Source organism: Phycodurus eques, chromosome 20 (assembly GCF_024500275.1).
Source record: "Phycodurus eques isolate BA_2022a chromosome 20, UOR_Pequ_1.1, whole genome shotgun sequence".
Classification (NCBI taxonomy): Eukaryota; Metazoa; Chordata; class Actinopteri; order Syngnathiformes; family Syngnathidae; genus Phycodurus; species Phycodurus eques.
In genome coordinates, this window is record NC_084544.1 from 1211850 (window position 1) to 1228552 (window position 16703).

At 41.2% G+C, this 16703-nt stretch overlaps 2 protein-coding genes across 3 annotated transcripts; both read left to right on the top strand.

Annotated features, from left to right (window-relative positions):
* The first annotated feature begins 381 nt into the window (after positions 1-381).
* Positions 382-4817, top strand: LOC133396168 (nucleolar protein dao-5-like). Of its 2 annotated transcripts, none has more exons than XM_061665666.1 (10): positions 382-698; positions 1529-1621; positions 1684-1767; positions 1846-1944; positions 2308-2457; positions 2998-3147; positions 3229-3411; positions 4192-4341; positions 4435-4557; positions 4635-4817. In XM_061665666.1, exons 1-10 carry the CDS (start codon positions 665-667, stop codon positions 4685-4687), a joined length of 1119 nt encoding a protein of 372 aa, XP_061521650.1. In that variant the 5' UTR covers positions 382-664; the 3' UTR covers positions 4688-4817. The 2 variants fall into 2 exon arrangements, with proteins under 2 accessions (XP_061521650.1, XP_061521651.1); XM_061665667.1 differs by having other exon boundaries at positions 3244-3411.
* Positions 4818-5953: 1136 nt separating this feature from the next.
* On the top strand, positions 5954-16318 carry LOC133396167 (probable C-mannosyltransferase DPY19L4). Its single transcript, XM_061665665.1, has 19 exons — positions 5954-6353; positions 6441-6545; positions 7168-7292; positions 8021-8111; positions 8199-8320; positions 9720-9865; positions 9943-10066; positions 10818-10952; positions 11023-11154; positions 12038-12139; positions 12224-12297; positions 12421-12579; positions 12656-12778; positions 12859-12979; positions 13893-13949; positions 14022-14104; positions 14182-14314; positions 14860-15018; positions 15089-16318. Exons 1-19 carry the CDS (start codon positions 6281-6283, stop codon positions 15251-15253), a joined length of 2229 nt encoding a protein of 742 aa, XP_061521649.1. The 5' UTR covers positions 5954-6280; the 3' UTR covers positions 15254-16318.
* Positions 16319-16703: the final 385 nt, after the last annotated feature.

Genomic DNA, 16703 nt, shown 5'->3' on the forward strand with positions numbered 1-16703 from the left:
TTAAATCTAAGAAAACTTTATGGATCCGTTTTTACGAGACGTTTGGGGGCCCCAGGGCAAAATAATAACTTTGTATTCAACTAAATATGCCCAGATTTCACACAGAGAAGCACATATGTGAGTATATTGAGAGAATTTTTGTTTGGTGATTTCAATTGTAAAACATGTATTTTTTTTGGGGGGGGGGGGGGGGGGGGGGCTCAACAAAGGTGCCATAGAGAAAAAGATAGAACAGGCGGTACAAAACAAACTAAATAATGACAACGCTTCAAGACTGAATGAGTTTCGACAAAAACGAGCTGATGACGTCTCACTCAAGCGACACTCACGCCAAAACAAACCGGGAGCCCGCGCAGTGATGTCATAAAACAGAGCCCTGAACGTCTCTTCAACATTCGTCAGCGGGCGAATCAGATGTAGTCCAAGTCGAGAAGGACAAGGAGGAGGAGCAGAATTCTAGCGCATCTCCAACAAGACGAGCCTTTCACACTCTTTTCGTGCTCTTCTCCTCGTAATACGTCGAACAGTCGAGCCAAATTTCCGCGCCGGCTCCACAGCAAAACGGCAGATAAGCCAGCTGCTAGCGTTGCTACACGCGAAATAAGCTAGTAGGTTTTCGGGGGCGCAATTTGGATGAGCATCTTCTCTCCCGTTCGGCAGCAGAATGGACCGCAGCGGCACGCTATCTGAGTCTCCAGGTAGTCGTTCGTTCAGTTTATTACCTTCGCCTTTTCGTTTTGGCTTCTGTGTGAGTGCAAAGGTGGTATTAGGTTAGCAACGTGTTTTGTAATGACTACACGCTAACTGCTAATGTGTCCGTAACAATGCACGTCATTTAGTCACAACCACCCCCTGACATTTGAAAATAAACCTACAGACATATTACGGACTACAGCGTTGAGCAAGCTACTTGGAAAATGCAGTGAACTATGCAACAAGTTCGTGACCCTAAATGCCTTTCTGTGACTCCTCCAGTCTCACCACCTCTGTTGCAAGCACCCTGTTTGAATGCTGTGTTGATCAAGTGTTAGGCTCAAGATGTCAAAATGTGAACAGCTTGATTAAAAGTTAATCGATCATCTAATTAAGTGACAACTACTGTATTTTGGTCATCGATTACTCGTTTAACCACCACAAGCGACTGAAACAAACATTTAGTAAACGTAGAGAATCGCGCCGTTTTCGACTAGCTAACCTGCTGGAAGACGAGGCAGCGAAAACTCGTCGTCCAGCACTTCTGCACCACTGTTTTCTTTTGCACTAAATAATTATTGAAATAGTGTCTAACATTGTAATAGTGATTTGTTCCGAACATTTGTTGTTCTGTAAATTATTGTTTTTATTCATTTAGTTTACATTCATGTTGTCGCAGTTGCAAGACAAGTTATCACAAAAAAATAAATAAAGCAGTGTTAATTGTGATTTTAGTGTTTTTCTGATGGAAAAAAAGTATAGATAAGAATGCGAAATAAAAATAAAGTATTGATAAACAGTATCGTTAAAATCTTAATGATACTCGTCCCTATAGCCTTTCCCTTCTCGAAAATGGTGGAGAGGCGATCCAAAAAGGAGAAGCAGTCCACCGAGGACGCGCACAGCTCCAACGCTGAAGACAAGAGCGGTGAGGCCATCGGACTGTTTGTATCGTCTCGATTGTCTGACGAGCTTTTGCTTCCTCTCCAGAAGACGAGCCGCTGATTAAGCTCAAGACAAAGAAGAAGGAAAGCAAACTATCCCCCTTTCATGGCAAAAAATCTAAGAGTGCAGGTTAGACAAGTCGCCGGTCGCCATCAGTGTTTTCCGTTTGAAACGCTTTAAATGTCTCCCTGCTCGCAATCCTAAAAGCGGAAGACAGCTCCGACAACGGTCCTCTGGTGAAAGCCAAAGCTGGCAAGAAGTTGACGTCACCACCCAAGAAATCTGCCCAGCCCAAGAAGAAGAAAGGTCAGGAACCTACATTGAAGCCTTGCTACAGCAAAAATTGGGAATCGGAACCCCTTCAAAAAATGACTACTTTCCCGAGAGCTAATTTATGCTATTTTGGACTCTGTGATACATAGATACTCTTATTTTTTTTAAGCATTTATTGCAAATGACTTTTTATCTTTAGTTGAACACTGACAGTACGCTTACTACCTACGTTTACTATCTGATCAGCTGCTAACTCCCACCAGCACTGTCAATATTCATGGCGCATCCTGCGGTCTCGGCCGCACAACCTCGCAAGGACCTTCGCCTGCCTGCCTGCCTGCCTGCCTGACTGCTGCTTCTTCTCGCTCTGTTTTTAAAGCCATTTTCCTTGTACAGATGTTCCGGATGAGGACGCGAGCTCGGACGACGAGCCACTTAGCGCAATTTCCAAGAAGCTGAAGGGTCAAACCAAGGAAAGCGTGCCCGCGGGCACCTCCGCACAAGCCGGCGAGGCCACATCCAAAAGGAATGCTGCAAAGAAAAGAGGCAAGTGACACAAGGTGGAAACGGAACCCTTTTTTTTTTTTTAATTTGATGTCTGTTCTGTCGAGCCTTTGTTCCTCAATATAGTGAGAAAGAAGTGAGTAAATATGTGAAAGCAGTGATTCCCAACCATCAATGAACGTGCCACAAGAGAGGCCACGAGATTTATAAAAAAAAAGAAAAAAGGTGCCGATATGTGACAAAATGCACAACATTGTTGCCAATAATCGGCCTGGCCGACAATTGGTCTATCCCTACTTTCAAAGTCATATGCACTCGAAGTCACAGATACCACAGTAGAATGTGAGGATGGTGACCCCAGGTGGACAAAAATAGTACTGTCACCTCACATGCACATGCTGATGTGTTTAATATTGCAAAATCATTTTGTATCCGATTCATCGATGGGATAATCGATTCTTAAAACATTCGATAGCTGCAGTTGCACTTGTTTAAACTCGACATTTCTCTGTCATTACGCGAAATTGGATCAAACGCACCTTGTAGTTTCGCTGGCATTTTTTATTATCTTTTTTTCCCCAGTCAAATATGCGGAGTCTTCCAACGAGAGCTCGGACGACGACCCGCTGGCGGCCGTCGCGAGGAAGAAGGCGATCGCCGCTCGGCAGCCGACGCCCGCCGCCAAAAGCGGCAAGAAAACCAGAGCCAAGCGCGCGAGCAGAACGCAGCAAGGTAAGGCTCGGAGAACGCCGGCACGCGTCCTACGGGAGCGCGAGGCTTCGTTTCGAGCGCTGACTTGTCGCATTTTAAAAGAGTCTTCGTCCTCAGACGACGGCTCCTACATTGACGGCAACGACGACAACGACGACAATGACGACGACGACGACGTGCCCCTGGTGAACCTCGTCGCGAAGCAGAGGAAACCGGCGGAGGACAAGAATAAGGCAGCAAAAAAGAGCGGCGTGACACATGGCAGTGCTTCCAAAAAGAGACGAGGTAAAATCAATATTGGAAGGGGACATACGGGGACATCGCAACAAATTACAATCGTGCCAAAAGCTTCATTTAGTTCGGTAGTTCAATACAAAAAGTGAAACTCATAGAAATGCGCTATACGCGCTCACAGTGACATATTTCATGATTCTTTATATATATATATATATAAACATTTTATATATATATATATAATATAAAATGTTGATGATTTTAGCTTACGGCAAACGAAAATATAGAATATGACATAACAAGCAATCAGGAAACAATGAAAATGATTTTAATGTAGAAATTAGGCAGGAATTTACCCACTGAAAAGCATTTTCCCAAGTGTTTAAGGAACCTATATCATGTATGAGTAGTGAAGTATATTGACTTTTCTACCATATTGGAATTTGATTGAGATGTGCACGTACTAAATGTATTACACGGCACACCCCGCAGTAGAGGAGCATTGGCTTATTTCCATGAGATGCGACAGATCTCCTCAAAATGGCCTGATTTTCACAGGTCTGTAAAAAGAGCGCGAGTCTGAAAATGTTTCTTGGTTGTCAGGGTAATTGCGTGGGCACACCCCGCAGTAGAAGCGGGGCAGTGGTGAGCAGTGGCTCATTTGTTCGAGACGGGACGGACCCGTCAAAACGATCCGATTTAAATCGAGAGGCTGACCAAGTGCTAAGATTGTTGAGCCTTGGGCTATGTTGACTTAAATTCTGTCACGAAGAACGCCGGAAGCGTTATAATTGATGTGAGAGTTGCATAATTGCGTCTCCTTGGAAGCAGGTCAGTCCGACGAGAGTTCGGATGACGAGCCCCTCGTCAACCTGGTGAAGAAATCCCCAGTGGAGAAAAAGTCCAAGGTGAAAAAAACGGCCCCGGCTCCCAAGAAGAGAGCGGCGACTCCCAAAGCTGCCAAGAAGTCGGCGGCGCCAGGTAACGTGTAAAGACGGGTGCCGTGTTGGAGGGTCGGGCTGTGCCAATAATGCAAAGCGCCCCCTCGCGTGAACGCGGCTGACGTTTCCTCAGGCGTCAGCTCCGACGACGAGCCGCTGATGGAAGCCGTCACGCACCCACAAGTGACCAAAACTCTCCGCATCAAACTGGAGAGGTGCGAGATTAAGGAAGCTGCCGCCACGGGAAGTCAAGCAGGTAAGCGGGCGCGTGCCGAGTCATAAACGCTCAAATGCCCACGTGAGTATTGACGTCCTTCTCGCTCCTGGATGCAGAATGGCGGCTGGCCAAGGAGCCCAGCGAGAAACTCGAGGAGAGTTCCGAGTAATCATTTCGGCCACAATAAGCTCTTCGTGTTCATACCTGTTTCCTAAAAGAATCTTTTTGGCGAGATGCCCCCTAAACAGTGTTTAATGTTGGAAAAAAAAAGAAAAAAAACTTTTTTACATGTGAATGCTCTTAATGAGTCGATTTTGTTGGCTCCACTTTTTTAGTTTGGGACCAAACGCATTTTGGTTTGGGTCCAAACGTCAGTTTTGCCTTTATGTTCACACGAGCATGTTTCGTATGTGTCATTTTACAATTTGTGCCACTTTTGTTTGTCCATGGTTGAGTTTTATTGTTTACTAAAGGAAAATGTTGGAAGTTGCACAATGATATTGTTCAAGCCTTTTCATGAATTCAGTGTACGTTCAGCATGTTTGAGTGACTAATTAAATATATAAAATATGGTTAAATTGTCAATTTGTTTTTAAAATTTGTTTTTACGGGACACAACATTAGGTACACATTCAGCATTGAAATCAAAACTTCACTTTTTAAAAAGATAATAACGTTGAGTTTTCATTCTTAGGTATTCATTTCCCATAATATGTTTATGGTATAAGAGTATGTTACATGTTTTTAATATTTTGGGCCTCTTATGTAGCAAAATAAGTACAAACATAAACAGCTCAACAGTATACGATTCAGCTATAACCACAATAGTAAAACGGTGCCAATCATAATTACATGCAGGTGTACATACAATTGCAGCATGTGAGGTTATACAATGAAATCGGAAAATATATGAATTATCATGGCACATACCTCAATCTTTTTAATATTGTGGTTGCATAGCACTGTTAGAATATAATGTACTATATTTTTCCTGGTATCTATCGAATGTAGCCAAATAAGTAAAATATTTTTGAATTAGTAAATCAAACTAATACCTCTCTGATAGTGTTAATCGTTCCATATTTACATGCCAATCATCTCAATAAATTAGAATAGCGTCAAAAGCTTAATTCGACTTTTCAAATGTGTATAATTTTGTTGATTACAGCAAACGACACCCCCAAATTCAGCATCTCTCCAAACTATAGTGTTATGTAACAAACAATGAAAGTGATTTTTAATGTCGAAATTTAGGCAGTATTTATTTTCCCGAGTGTTTAATAAATCGATATAATGTGCAAGTACTGAAATGAATGGCGTTTTCGACAATCTTCGAATGGACTGAGATCTACCTGTTCATCACGCATGTGGCATGTGAAATTAAATGTGAAAATACGTACGGTGTGTATGTAAGCATCTGTACGACGCATTGTTGCACGTCGGCCGCCGGCTTCGTATTGTTGCACACGTGGGCGAAGCTGCTCATTTGCGCATGCGCACATTAGTTGTCGGTGACGTACAGCTTCCCTGGTTGTCATTTCCTTCACTTCAATCTTCTTCACGTCTGTGCAATTGTGACATATGATTTAGAATAGTCATAAGAAGCACAACGATGGCAAATTAAATATTAATACTATTTTTCACAGAGCGGCGCGTACTTTTGTTGTTCTGTGTTGACCCGTGTCAGCTAACTAGCTAGCATGTTGCCTTTTCTGAGCGCCAGATAATAATAAGAATTTAAAAAAGATTTATTTACCTCGCCATGACCGGTTTGCGATGTCGGACGTCGGACACTTTCCAGGTGGCCAAAGAAGACGAGGACAAACAAAGCGACAGTAAGTTTGGCTTGAAGCTAACCCAGCTGCTCGTTGCTTACTGTTGTTAGCGTCGGCTAACAAGTTCTTTCCCAAATGGTCTACTAGATGGTGAAGTAAAAGATGAAGCGGCTGAAGAAGATTGTGAGCAGAAAGAGGACGCGTCAAACAAACGAGAGTCGACTGGAAGACCATCTGAACGCCCTTCTGCGTGTAAGTTCATTTCTGTGCGTCGCACATGGAACGACAAACACTTCCAAGCTTGTTTTGGTTTTGTTTCTTTTCGCTGGAACTGTCCAAATCTACCGGCTACTTCTAAGGGAACGCCGGCACGATTTGATAAATGAAGTCGAATCTCTTTGTTTTTTGTTTTTTTTTCTTTAATTGTCATTCCTGCAGAACAACGAAATAGATTTGGATACCTCTCCATGTTCTATTACTATTATACAAATCAATAAACAGCAAATATTTCCCTGGGCCCCACTGCATCCATTTCCCATACAGACATTACCAACAAGCCGAACTTAAACAAGGTTTTCCCAAACATAGTTTAAGTCCATCTAGCTAGTGTAACTGCTTCTGATTGGTGCGCATTTAGACAATTCCCTAATAGGAGTTCATCTAACTATGAGCTCTGGAATTCACCCAAAATGGCCAACTTCCTGTCCAATCCTAGGCGTGGGTCCTTGAGACATGACATGTCCACCCAATTTTATGTCGATCGGTCAAGGGGCTGAATTTCCCCCCTGAAATACATCATTTTTCTCCTGAATACCATCCAAAATGTACATTACACATACCACATTATCCAATTATTTTGTGCATTTCTCTGCAGTGAACGCCATTCAGCGTGTACTGCGGCTCTTATTTGGATGCTTGGCGGCGGCGGTGTGCGGCACGCTGTACGCCGCCTACCTCTCAGCGTTTCACGAGAGGAAGTTCTGGTTCTCGACGAGACAGGTGGGTCACACCTGCTTTACAGATGACGCGACGTCAGCAGTGGGAAGTAACCAAGTACAAATACAGTTAACACCGACCCCTGCGTGAATAGCAAAAATCTGCTAATAAATCAACGCCTCCCCTAAAAGGGATTTGTAAATGTGTAAGGGTGCCACAAGATGGCGACAAAGCACAGGGAGAACATGCAAGCTCCACACGGGGGGAGGCCGGACTTGAATATTGGACCGGGTCCTCAGTACTGTGAGGCAGATGTGCTAACCCATGTTACATAAACAATTGTAGTTAGTAATTAAATTGTTCAACACAAACAAACCACCCTCACACAAGTCTCCTCAATATTATTAGCTAGCATACTAGCCGAAACAACACACTCACAGAAAGTGACATGACATCGCGCCCGGCAAACAAATATGCGCATCAAAAATTCTCTAATCAGAAAAAACAAAAGTAGAGATGTTTTTTGTTTTGTTTTAGTTGTTCTCATGTCATTTTGTTGGTTGACTAAGATAGCAAAGGTTACGGAACACTTTTTGATAGCTTAAAAACCTTCGTTAACGTTACCTAGCTATCTCTTGGTTTAAAAAAAAAACAAAAGCAATTGTGCAGTTATTGTGTATAATTGACTGTCAAAATTCATTTTTACTACTACTGTACTTATTAACTTAAGCATTTAAAACAGTACTTTTACGCTACCGTGTGTTTTTGCGTGAGCTGTTTTTGTGTCTTAGGAAGTGGAGCGGGAGCTCACCTTCCAAGGTGGAAGCGGTATCTACTACTACTACTACAAACACATGCTGGCGGCCACGTCCTACAATAGAGGTGCGTCTCTTTTCTCCCTCGGCAGGTTGGAAAAGCGAGCCGGTGTGAACCCGCCATCTTTGTGTTGTTTGTGCGCGCGCGTGACAGCATTCTACGAGCTGACGACGGACGACGGGACTCTCGCGGGACAAACCATCAATGCCGTGGAGCGTCTGTCTTTGTATCCTGAACTCATCACCAGCTACATTTACAGAGTCTCGGGCAGCCAGGTTAGCCTTAAACGGTGACATCGTGTATCATGGAAAAGTGACTGTCATGGTTTCAATACATATTTGTCCCCACCCATCAAGTGTGAAATAACTTTCAAGTAAATATTTTGTTATCTGCCTATTTCTAAAAGTGTCTCTGAGCAAGCCCTTTTTTCTTTTGCAGATATATTTTTTTAGGTCACTTCTAGAGCTGTGTGGGGGGTTGGGGGGGGGGGTGGAAATATTTGTGTATATATTATTTTTTTCTTAAAAAAAATATTTATTTAAAAAAAAATACAAAGTAAAAATTGGCATGAATCATTCTACTATTAGTCAATCAAACTAACATATTTTCCATACACATATGAACCTAAATAATTGCTTAACTCACAGGTGTCAACTCAAGGCCCGGTGGGCAGATCCGGCACGCCACATCATTTTATGTGGCCCGCTAAAGCAAATCGTGTGTCAACTTCCATGATTGTTGCTAAAATCTGTTCCAAATGTTTGTATAATATTCATATGTAATAAATGGTAATGAACTATTGTCAGCATGTTTTGCCTCCAAACCCCTTTTGCAGTTACTTGAACAATAGTAGAACAAACCATTATCCTTGACTTCTGATTTCAAAAGGAGTTATCCATCAATTTGTTGTCTATGTGTAATATGATGAGGCGATTAAACATTGATATGATTTTAGAATGATAATGGCATCTGAGGAAAACCGTATCTACAATGTGGCCCACGACAAAAATGAGTTTGACACCCCTGGCCTAGCTAAAAAAAAAAAGTAACTCATTTTTTTAATTTGATTAAATAATTAAAATTATAAATATTTTTAAAAATAAATGTTATTCATGTATTCATTTTTATATTGTTTTGTTTATTTCATTAAATATGTGGTTAATTGATTTATTATAAATAATAACCCCAACATATTTTTTGTTTGATTAAATAATTTGAATTATTTATATTTAGTACAACTAAAAAAATTACCTGAATTGTTTTGTTATTAAACAATTGTACATACACATTTTAACTTAGAGTTAACTGATTTATCATAAATAAATAAAAAACATAATTACATATACATTCAACATTTTAATTTAATAGTTCCACTAAAATGAGTGTTGTTTTGTATTTATTAAAATAATGCATTTTAAAATGTAAACTAAATCATGTCAATAAATGTATACAAATATAGGTATGTACAGTATATGATTTATCTATTATTAAAAATGGAATTACCAATGACCTGCCCCACCTGCCTGTTTTAATAATCAAATATGGGCATTGTGCAAGATTTAAATAAATAAATAAATAATAGTAGATGTAATATATTGTTTTATTATTTGAAATAAAGCTGCAAGTAGGTACCGTATGTACACGGGGACGAGGTGAAAGTTTGTTTTCCTGCAGGATTTTGTGGAGCCCATCTACTTCTACGTGGGCACGGTGCTGGCGCTGCAGGCGGTGTACGCCACGGCGCTGTTCGTCTGCAGCTGGCTGATGAGCGGCACCTGGGCGGCCGGCACGCTGGCGGTGGCCTGGTACGTCGTCAGCAGGTCAGTCCCGGACGGGCGCGCGGCGGTGCAAATTTGGTAGCCGGGTCTCGACGCTTTAAGTCCCGTCTCCGCCTCAGAGCCGACGCCACCAAAGTGGAGCAGGCGGTTCCTCTGCGGGAGAACTGGGCTCTGCCGTATTACGCCTGTCAGGTGGCCGCGCTCACCGGCTTCCTGTCTAATCACATCGGGTTGGCCGCTGAGGTCAGATGTTTATTTTATTTTTTTAAACATTGTTTTTCCAGAATGCTTTGTTTGAACTGCAAATGGTTTGAACTTCTGAGGCCATTCCACATACCATTTTGGTTGAACTCCAAATGTGTTCACGTTCAAGGCATTGTTTTCCAGAAAATGTTAGTTGATCTCCAAATTGTTTGCCTTTTCACTTTTGTTCTTCCTTAAAATGATGGTTGAACGCCAAAGGATTTGACTTTTGATTCCCAATTTTGGTTTGACTGCCAAATTATTTGACTTTTGAGGAAGATTTGTCTGGAACATTGTAGTCCAACTGAAAATTGTTCAACGTTTTACTCATGTTATTCCTGAAAATGTTGGTTGAAGTCCAAATTGTTTAAATGCTGAGAATTGTTTTTCCAGAACATTTTGTTGGAACGTCAACATTTTCAGCTTTTCGTGCGTTCGGATGTCACAGTTTTCAGGCACAGCTTTCTCCCAAAAGTCTGGTTAAACCCCCAATTGAGTTTTACTTTGGAGGCTAAATCTGCCTTTGAACTCCAAACTGTTTGACTTTGCGCTCATATATTTTCATAAAATTGCGGTTGGATTTCAAATGGTTTGACTTGGAGGCACATTTTTCCAAATTGCATTATATTTTTCCAGAAAATGCTGTTTGAACTCAAATGGTTTGACTTTAGAGAGAAAATATTTCCAGTACATTTGAGTCCAACTCCAAATGGAAGCTGGCGTATTGCAAAGGTGTAACCGTTGCTTTCAGTTGTTGTGCTATCTGACCATGAGCGCCACCACCTTAACCTTCCTGCTGGTGTGGGAGCACAGCCACTACGTGCTCTTCGTCCAGGCCTTCTGCCTCTTCCTGCTGGACTCCTTGGACCTGGTGCCGCCTCGTAAGGTACGACACCCGTCCTTGCGGCTTGTTTGACTTTCAAAGACGATCGCCGTTTCTTTGCCCGGTTGCGCAGATGTCCGACATCCACAAGGTGTATTTCAGCTCCTTGCTGCTGGCCTTCTTCTTTCATTTTCACACCGCGGCGCTGCTGGGCTCGCCGCTGCTCAGCCTCCTGATTGGCTCCGGGCTGGTGAGGTACCTCCAGGTAGTGTAGTTTTCCCCCTTCAGAACGCTTATTATCGCCAGGGGTTGGTTAAAAAGGGCCATGTTTGATTGTGTAAAAGAGTTTGTTTAATCATATCCGCAGCCAAATATTGAATAAAATCAATAAAACATATTACATTGATATGTAGAATTACAATAAATTTGATAAAAGGTACACAGTATATGAAATCTGTAAAATGGTTTTATTATAAAATAATCACGTCCCTTAATTCTACTGTTTGTAATCAATTCAGTAAAACAAGCAACGAATATGTAAATGTATTTTAAGATCATTTTTATTTACAACAAAGAACAAACCAGTTTTTAGTCAAACGAATACAAATGGTAAATGTGTATTTAATTTGACTTATATGAAGTCAATACAATGTTAAATGCATGCTCTTTTTTTGACTTACATTTTTATTTTACTATTACAATTGATGAACTAACCAAGTATTTCTTAGAAAAGGTAAAATGTTAAATATATTCTATTCTTTACAATAAACCAATAAGCCAATTTAATAAATTAATAATTAAAATAAAAAAAAACTCGACTTGTCCAAATTAATTATATTACAAATATTTACAATACATGAATTGAGCAATTATTTAGTCAAAAAGAATACATCTATTTAAGGAATATGTCGTGATTTTACTCGTACTGTTGTTTTTATTTGATTATTTCCAACAAATTAACCAATTATTGACACAAATGCGTTTTTAATTCCCCGATTTTAGGGGACGAAGGGCCAAAAGAATGCAGTACTCCTGATCATGTTAGTGTGATGCCCAACCCTGATGCTTGGCGATCTGGAACCTTTTTTCTTGTGCAAAATTTGGTATATTTATTGTCACGATGCAACTGCTGTGTATGTGAGTGACAGCAAACGATGAAGAAGGGCCCCCTGGTGGCAAGACTGATGAAGCTCTTCCTTTATTTCCACCTGGTCTTCAGCACAGGCATCACCTTCCACTATTTCATCAAGGTGCTTCGATGAGTTGTTCAAAGTTTAGGAGCACGATCAGATGGTAATCAGTGTGTTCTGTTGCGCTCTTTTCCTCACTTGCAGAATGTGGTGCCTGTAAGTGAAGGTCAATTCGTTTGGAAGTTCCTTGAGGTCAAGTTTGGCCTCAATACGACAAAGTAAGTCACATTGACGGTTTTTGGGCAGTTTGAACATTAACACTACATAAATAAATATCGAAAAATACGGTGAAGCTGTACTTCAATGATGGAAGCAAAAAGTGTGGTCAATGTGCGCTCCAGCGACTTTGTGAGCAACTTCCTCGTGTGCCAAGAGAGTCTTCGCTCCCCCGGTCCCGATTTGTTCCTGCGCCTCACTCGCACGTCCGTTCTGCCGTTCTACCTGCTGGTGCTCGCCGTCTGCGTCGCGTCCGCGCTACAGGCCGTCTGCACCAGACTCAGGTCGCTCGGCTCCTTTGGTCTCGTTTTCTCTTCGCCCGTCTCGCGTCTGACCCGTTTCTCTGGCTTCCGTCCTCAGCGTTCAGCCGACGCAGAGCGGCGAGCGGCGTCCCGAAGACGGGCACGTGGGTGAGCGTCCCGAGGTGGTCTACCACGTCTTTCACACGCTGATCTTCGGCGGCCTGACGCTGCTCTTCGACGGGTAGGACGCCGCCGCCGCCGCCGCTCGGAGGTCGTCCGGCGCGCGCCGCCTGGTTCAAGCGCCTTCTCTCCCTCGTGCAGGATGAAGTACTTCTGGACGCCGTACGTGTGCGCCTTTGCTGCATTTGGCGTGTGCTCGCCAGACCTGTGGATGACCGTCTTCAGGTGGCTCAGGGTCAAGTCGGTCCACCCCGTCGTACTGGTGAGAGGCCTTTGTGCTACCATATAAATGCGTCGACGTTACATTGCGCAACAATAATGTTTTCGACAACTTCTCTCAATTTAATAGTTGTAACATTTTCTTTGAGAATTTGTCTTATTTTTATGACTGCAGTTTAGCTGTTTTTAGTGAAAAATTATATAGAAATGTCATATTTTTAATACATTGTTTATACCTTTAACATATGCATTAAATGTTTCTGATTTTATTTGACCATGTTTTTCATGACTGCAGTAAACCTTTTGTTTTCAGTGAAAAATAAAATTTTATAGCAAGAATATTTAATATTATTATTATTTTTCGTATACCTTTTTAAAATGACATTTTCTACAATGTCTGTTAATTTTCTTTGAGCTTTTTTATTGCAATAAACCTATTTTACTGTTTTTGGTGAAAGAAAATATTTAACATTTTAATTACATTTATTGTTACAATTTATTACTTGCAATTGCATTCATTTTTTTGAGTGACCATTATTTTGTTGAGGAAATATGTAACCTTTTTAATTACATCGTTTTAAAAAAATGTGTATTAATTGAAAATATTTAATGCAGTTTTAAAAATGTAAATGTTACATTTTTGTCATTTTTAGAGTTTTATAAAAGAAACAAAAAAATAAAGATTTAACCTTTTTATTTGATTGAAAAAAATGTGGACACTCAGAAAATACTTTTTCTTTTCCAATTTCTCTGTTCATTTTCTTTAAAAATTAATACTTTTTTAAAACCAGAATGCTGAAGAACAAACAGTGGTAATGATGTGCCATGTCAAAAATGTACTATAAAATACAAGATGTTGTCTGTAAGATTTTATTTTTCTATAATATAATATATTGAATGATATAAAATAAGAATATTTATGCATCAATCCAGATATTTTTGTCGCCTCCTTGTAGTCGTTAATCCTGAGCATAGCCGTGCCGACCATCATCGGCTTCAGCCTTTGGCGAGAGGTGAGTTTTTGATCCTAATAATGATAATGATGATAATAATAACAATTGTATTTTATTCTGTGTACGGGGCAGTACTGCCCCCGCATCCTGGCCGACCTGTCGGAGCTTCAGGAGTTGTACGACCCCGACGCGGCCGAGCTGATCGTCTGGATCCGGTGAGTCTCCTTCAGGTGTCGAGGGCGCCGCGTCCCGTTTCACGAAGTCGCGGTGGCGATCGTCTCCCTCCTCGCAGGACTCGCCTCCCGGCGGCGGCCGTGTTTGCGGGCAGCCCCCAGCTCCTGGGAGCCGTCAAGGCGGGCACCGGCGCCGCAGTCACCGGCTTGCCGCTGCACTCGGATGTCGACATGCTGAGGAGGAGCGAGGATGTGAGTTGCAAGAATAAGAATAGTTCTAAAAGTGGCTGCAATCAAAGTCTTAATCGTCACTTTCTTTCACAATACATTTAATACAATCTCTATTCATTTTATTTGAGAATTCCTGTTAATGTCATTACAATTTGTATTACATTTAAAAAAAAAAAAAAAAGATTTTCCAAAGTCGTGTGTTCTTTTTCAATTTTTTGAGTCTGAAAATACATTTATGTATGTATTACTCTTCAGTCATTTTCACTATTTTCATTTTATTCAAAAACATTTTTGTATTTTTTACACCCATCTATTAATGTATATATGTAATTCTTGTATTAACATTGCATTTTTTGAGTGCTAAACCAAACATTAAAATAGTTTTAAATTATTTTGTTTACTATTTCTACTCATTTTATTGAACAGTTGCTATTTATTATTGTTTTAATTATACATGTGGCTGCATAAATATTTTCCTTAATGAAAGACAAAATGATCATGTAAATTTTGAAGTGTATTAATAACGCATTTTGTTAATGTGGAATTGTATAAATGTGCGCTGGCAGGCGTACCAGGTGTACTCCATGCGCTCCGCCGAGGAGGTCTACAAGATCCTGACCTCCCGCAAGGCGAACTACGTGATCGTGGAGGAGTCCTTGTGCAACCAGCTGACCTCGGAGCGCGGCTGCCGCGTCAAGGACCTGCTGGACGTCGCCAACGGCCACGTGAGTCTCGCGGCCCCGCTCGTCTTTGCGTCTCCGGTACGACCCCTTCCCACCGGCCCCGCCCCCGCAGGTGGTCCACGACAACGGCGAGACGTTGGCCTTCTCCAGGCACCGCCGCTTCTGCCACGAGATCAAGACCAACCGCTCGCCCTACTCCAACTACTTCACCCGCGTCTTCTGGAACCGCTCCTACCACGTCTACAGAGTCAACGCCGTCATCTCCTTCCAGTATTAACGCGCACTAGTAGAACGACTCTCTTACTAGTCAAAATTTTCCACTACTAGTGCCACTTTTGGCCTACTAGGACACAATAAACCTTACTAGTAAACTACTGTGCTGCACTCGTAACACTACTCGGCCCAACAGGTAGGCCTGTGTCACGCACTAGTACCCTACTAGTAGCACCAAAATACCCACTCGTAGTTTTACCTAGCTAGTAACGTGTCGTTGTCCTACTAGTGTGCAGAAATGTCATACAGCAGTGGAATTTTTTTTACTAATAAGGCGCAGTCATTCAACTAGTGTGCTGAATTGTCTTACTAGTAAGGAAATAGTGTACTAGTATGTGGATATCAAGGATATGAAAGGAATAAATGCTCAAACGGCTTTCCAAATAGAAGTGAACATTTAGAATTTAAACTTGCCAGAATGCAGTTTGTCCCCAAAAAAATAAAAAATAAAAATGTACTCACATTTTGACTGCCCATTATAATCACGTAAAACAAAAACATGTATAAATAATGGCCAGTCAAAGTTTTTTTTTTTTTTTTTTTTTTTTTTGAGGGGACACACACACACACACCCTGTTGTGTCTGTACTGTAATTTATAAAAATGTGCATTTACTGTTTCTGTCTGCTGAAACTTGGACATATTGGCCTTCAGCACGTCCCGCGATAATGATGATGTCGCCGCATCAGGCCATAGATTTGTTGCTCATAAGGAGGCTTGTAAAATACACACAATATAATACAATCATTGTGTTCACATAACGTGAATATGATGTTTGAAGGGAAGCAAGATGGACAGCTGAGTGGACAGTATAGTATCGTTGCATTAGTCGTGCCTCAATAAAGTCTGTGTGTGTGCGTGCGTGCGTGCGTGTGTGTGTGTTTTGGGGGCTGTTGCTGATATTTTGCCTTCACGGGTCTCGGTCCTGATGCTGAGTTGTCCGTCACTCCTTAAGTTGCCACATTGTTCAAGTTTTTATTAAATTTCTATTTTTAATTTACTTTTTGGCCTGGCATAAAATATATTTCCACGTCATCAAGCTTTTGTCGAAATAAACTGACATTTTTGTATGACCTAGTATGGCATTTTTTGTTTTTTGAAGACAGTATTGGTCATAATTAAATACTTTATTTGTCCTGTGAGGGAAGTTAAATTGACACGGCAGCAACAGTCACATATACTATTAATGAAGTGCAGTACAACCAGTAATCTAATCGAAACGAGGAAAAAAAAACATTTAGCTGTTGCATGTCTGTATATGGTAAATAACATCTACTTATGCGACAGTAATTTTGTACATTTAGTTCTAAATGTGTAGCATATTATTGACGGTGATATATGTTTACCGTAGAATGACATTTTACGCATTGAAAGAGGATAAAAAGACATTCAAATAGCCTTATAAATCGACAACTTTGTGTAGGACGTCACTAAAACAGCAACCCAATGTATATG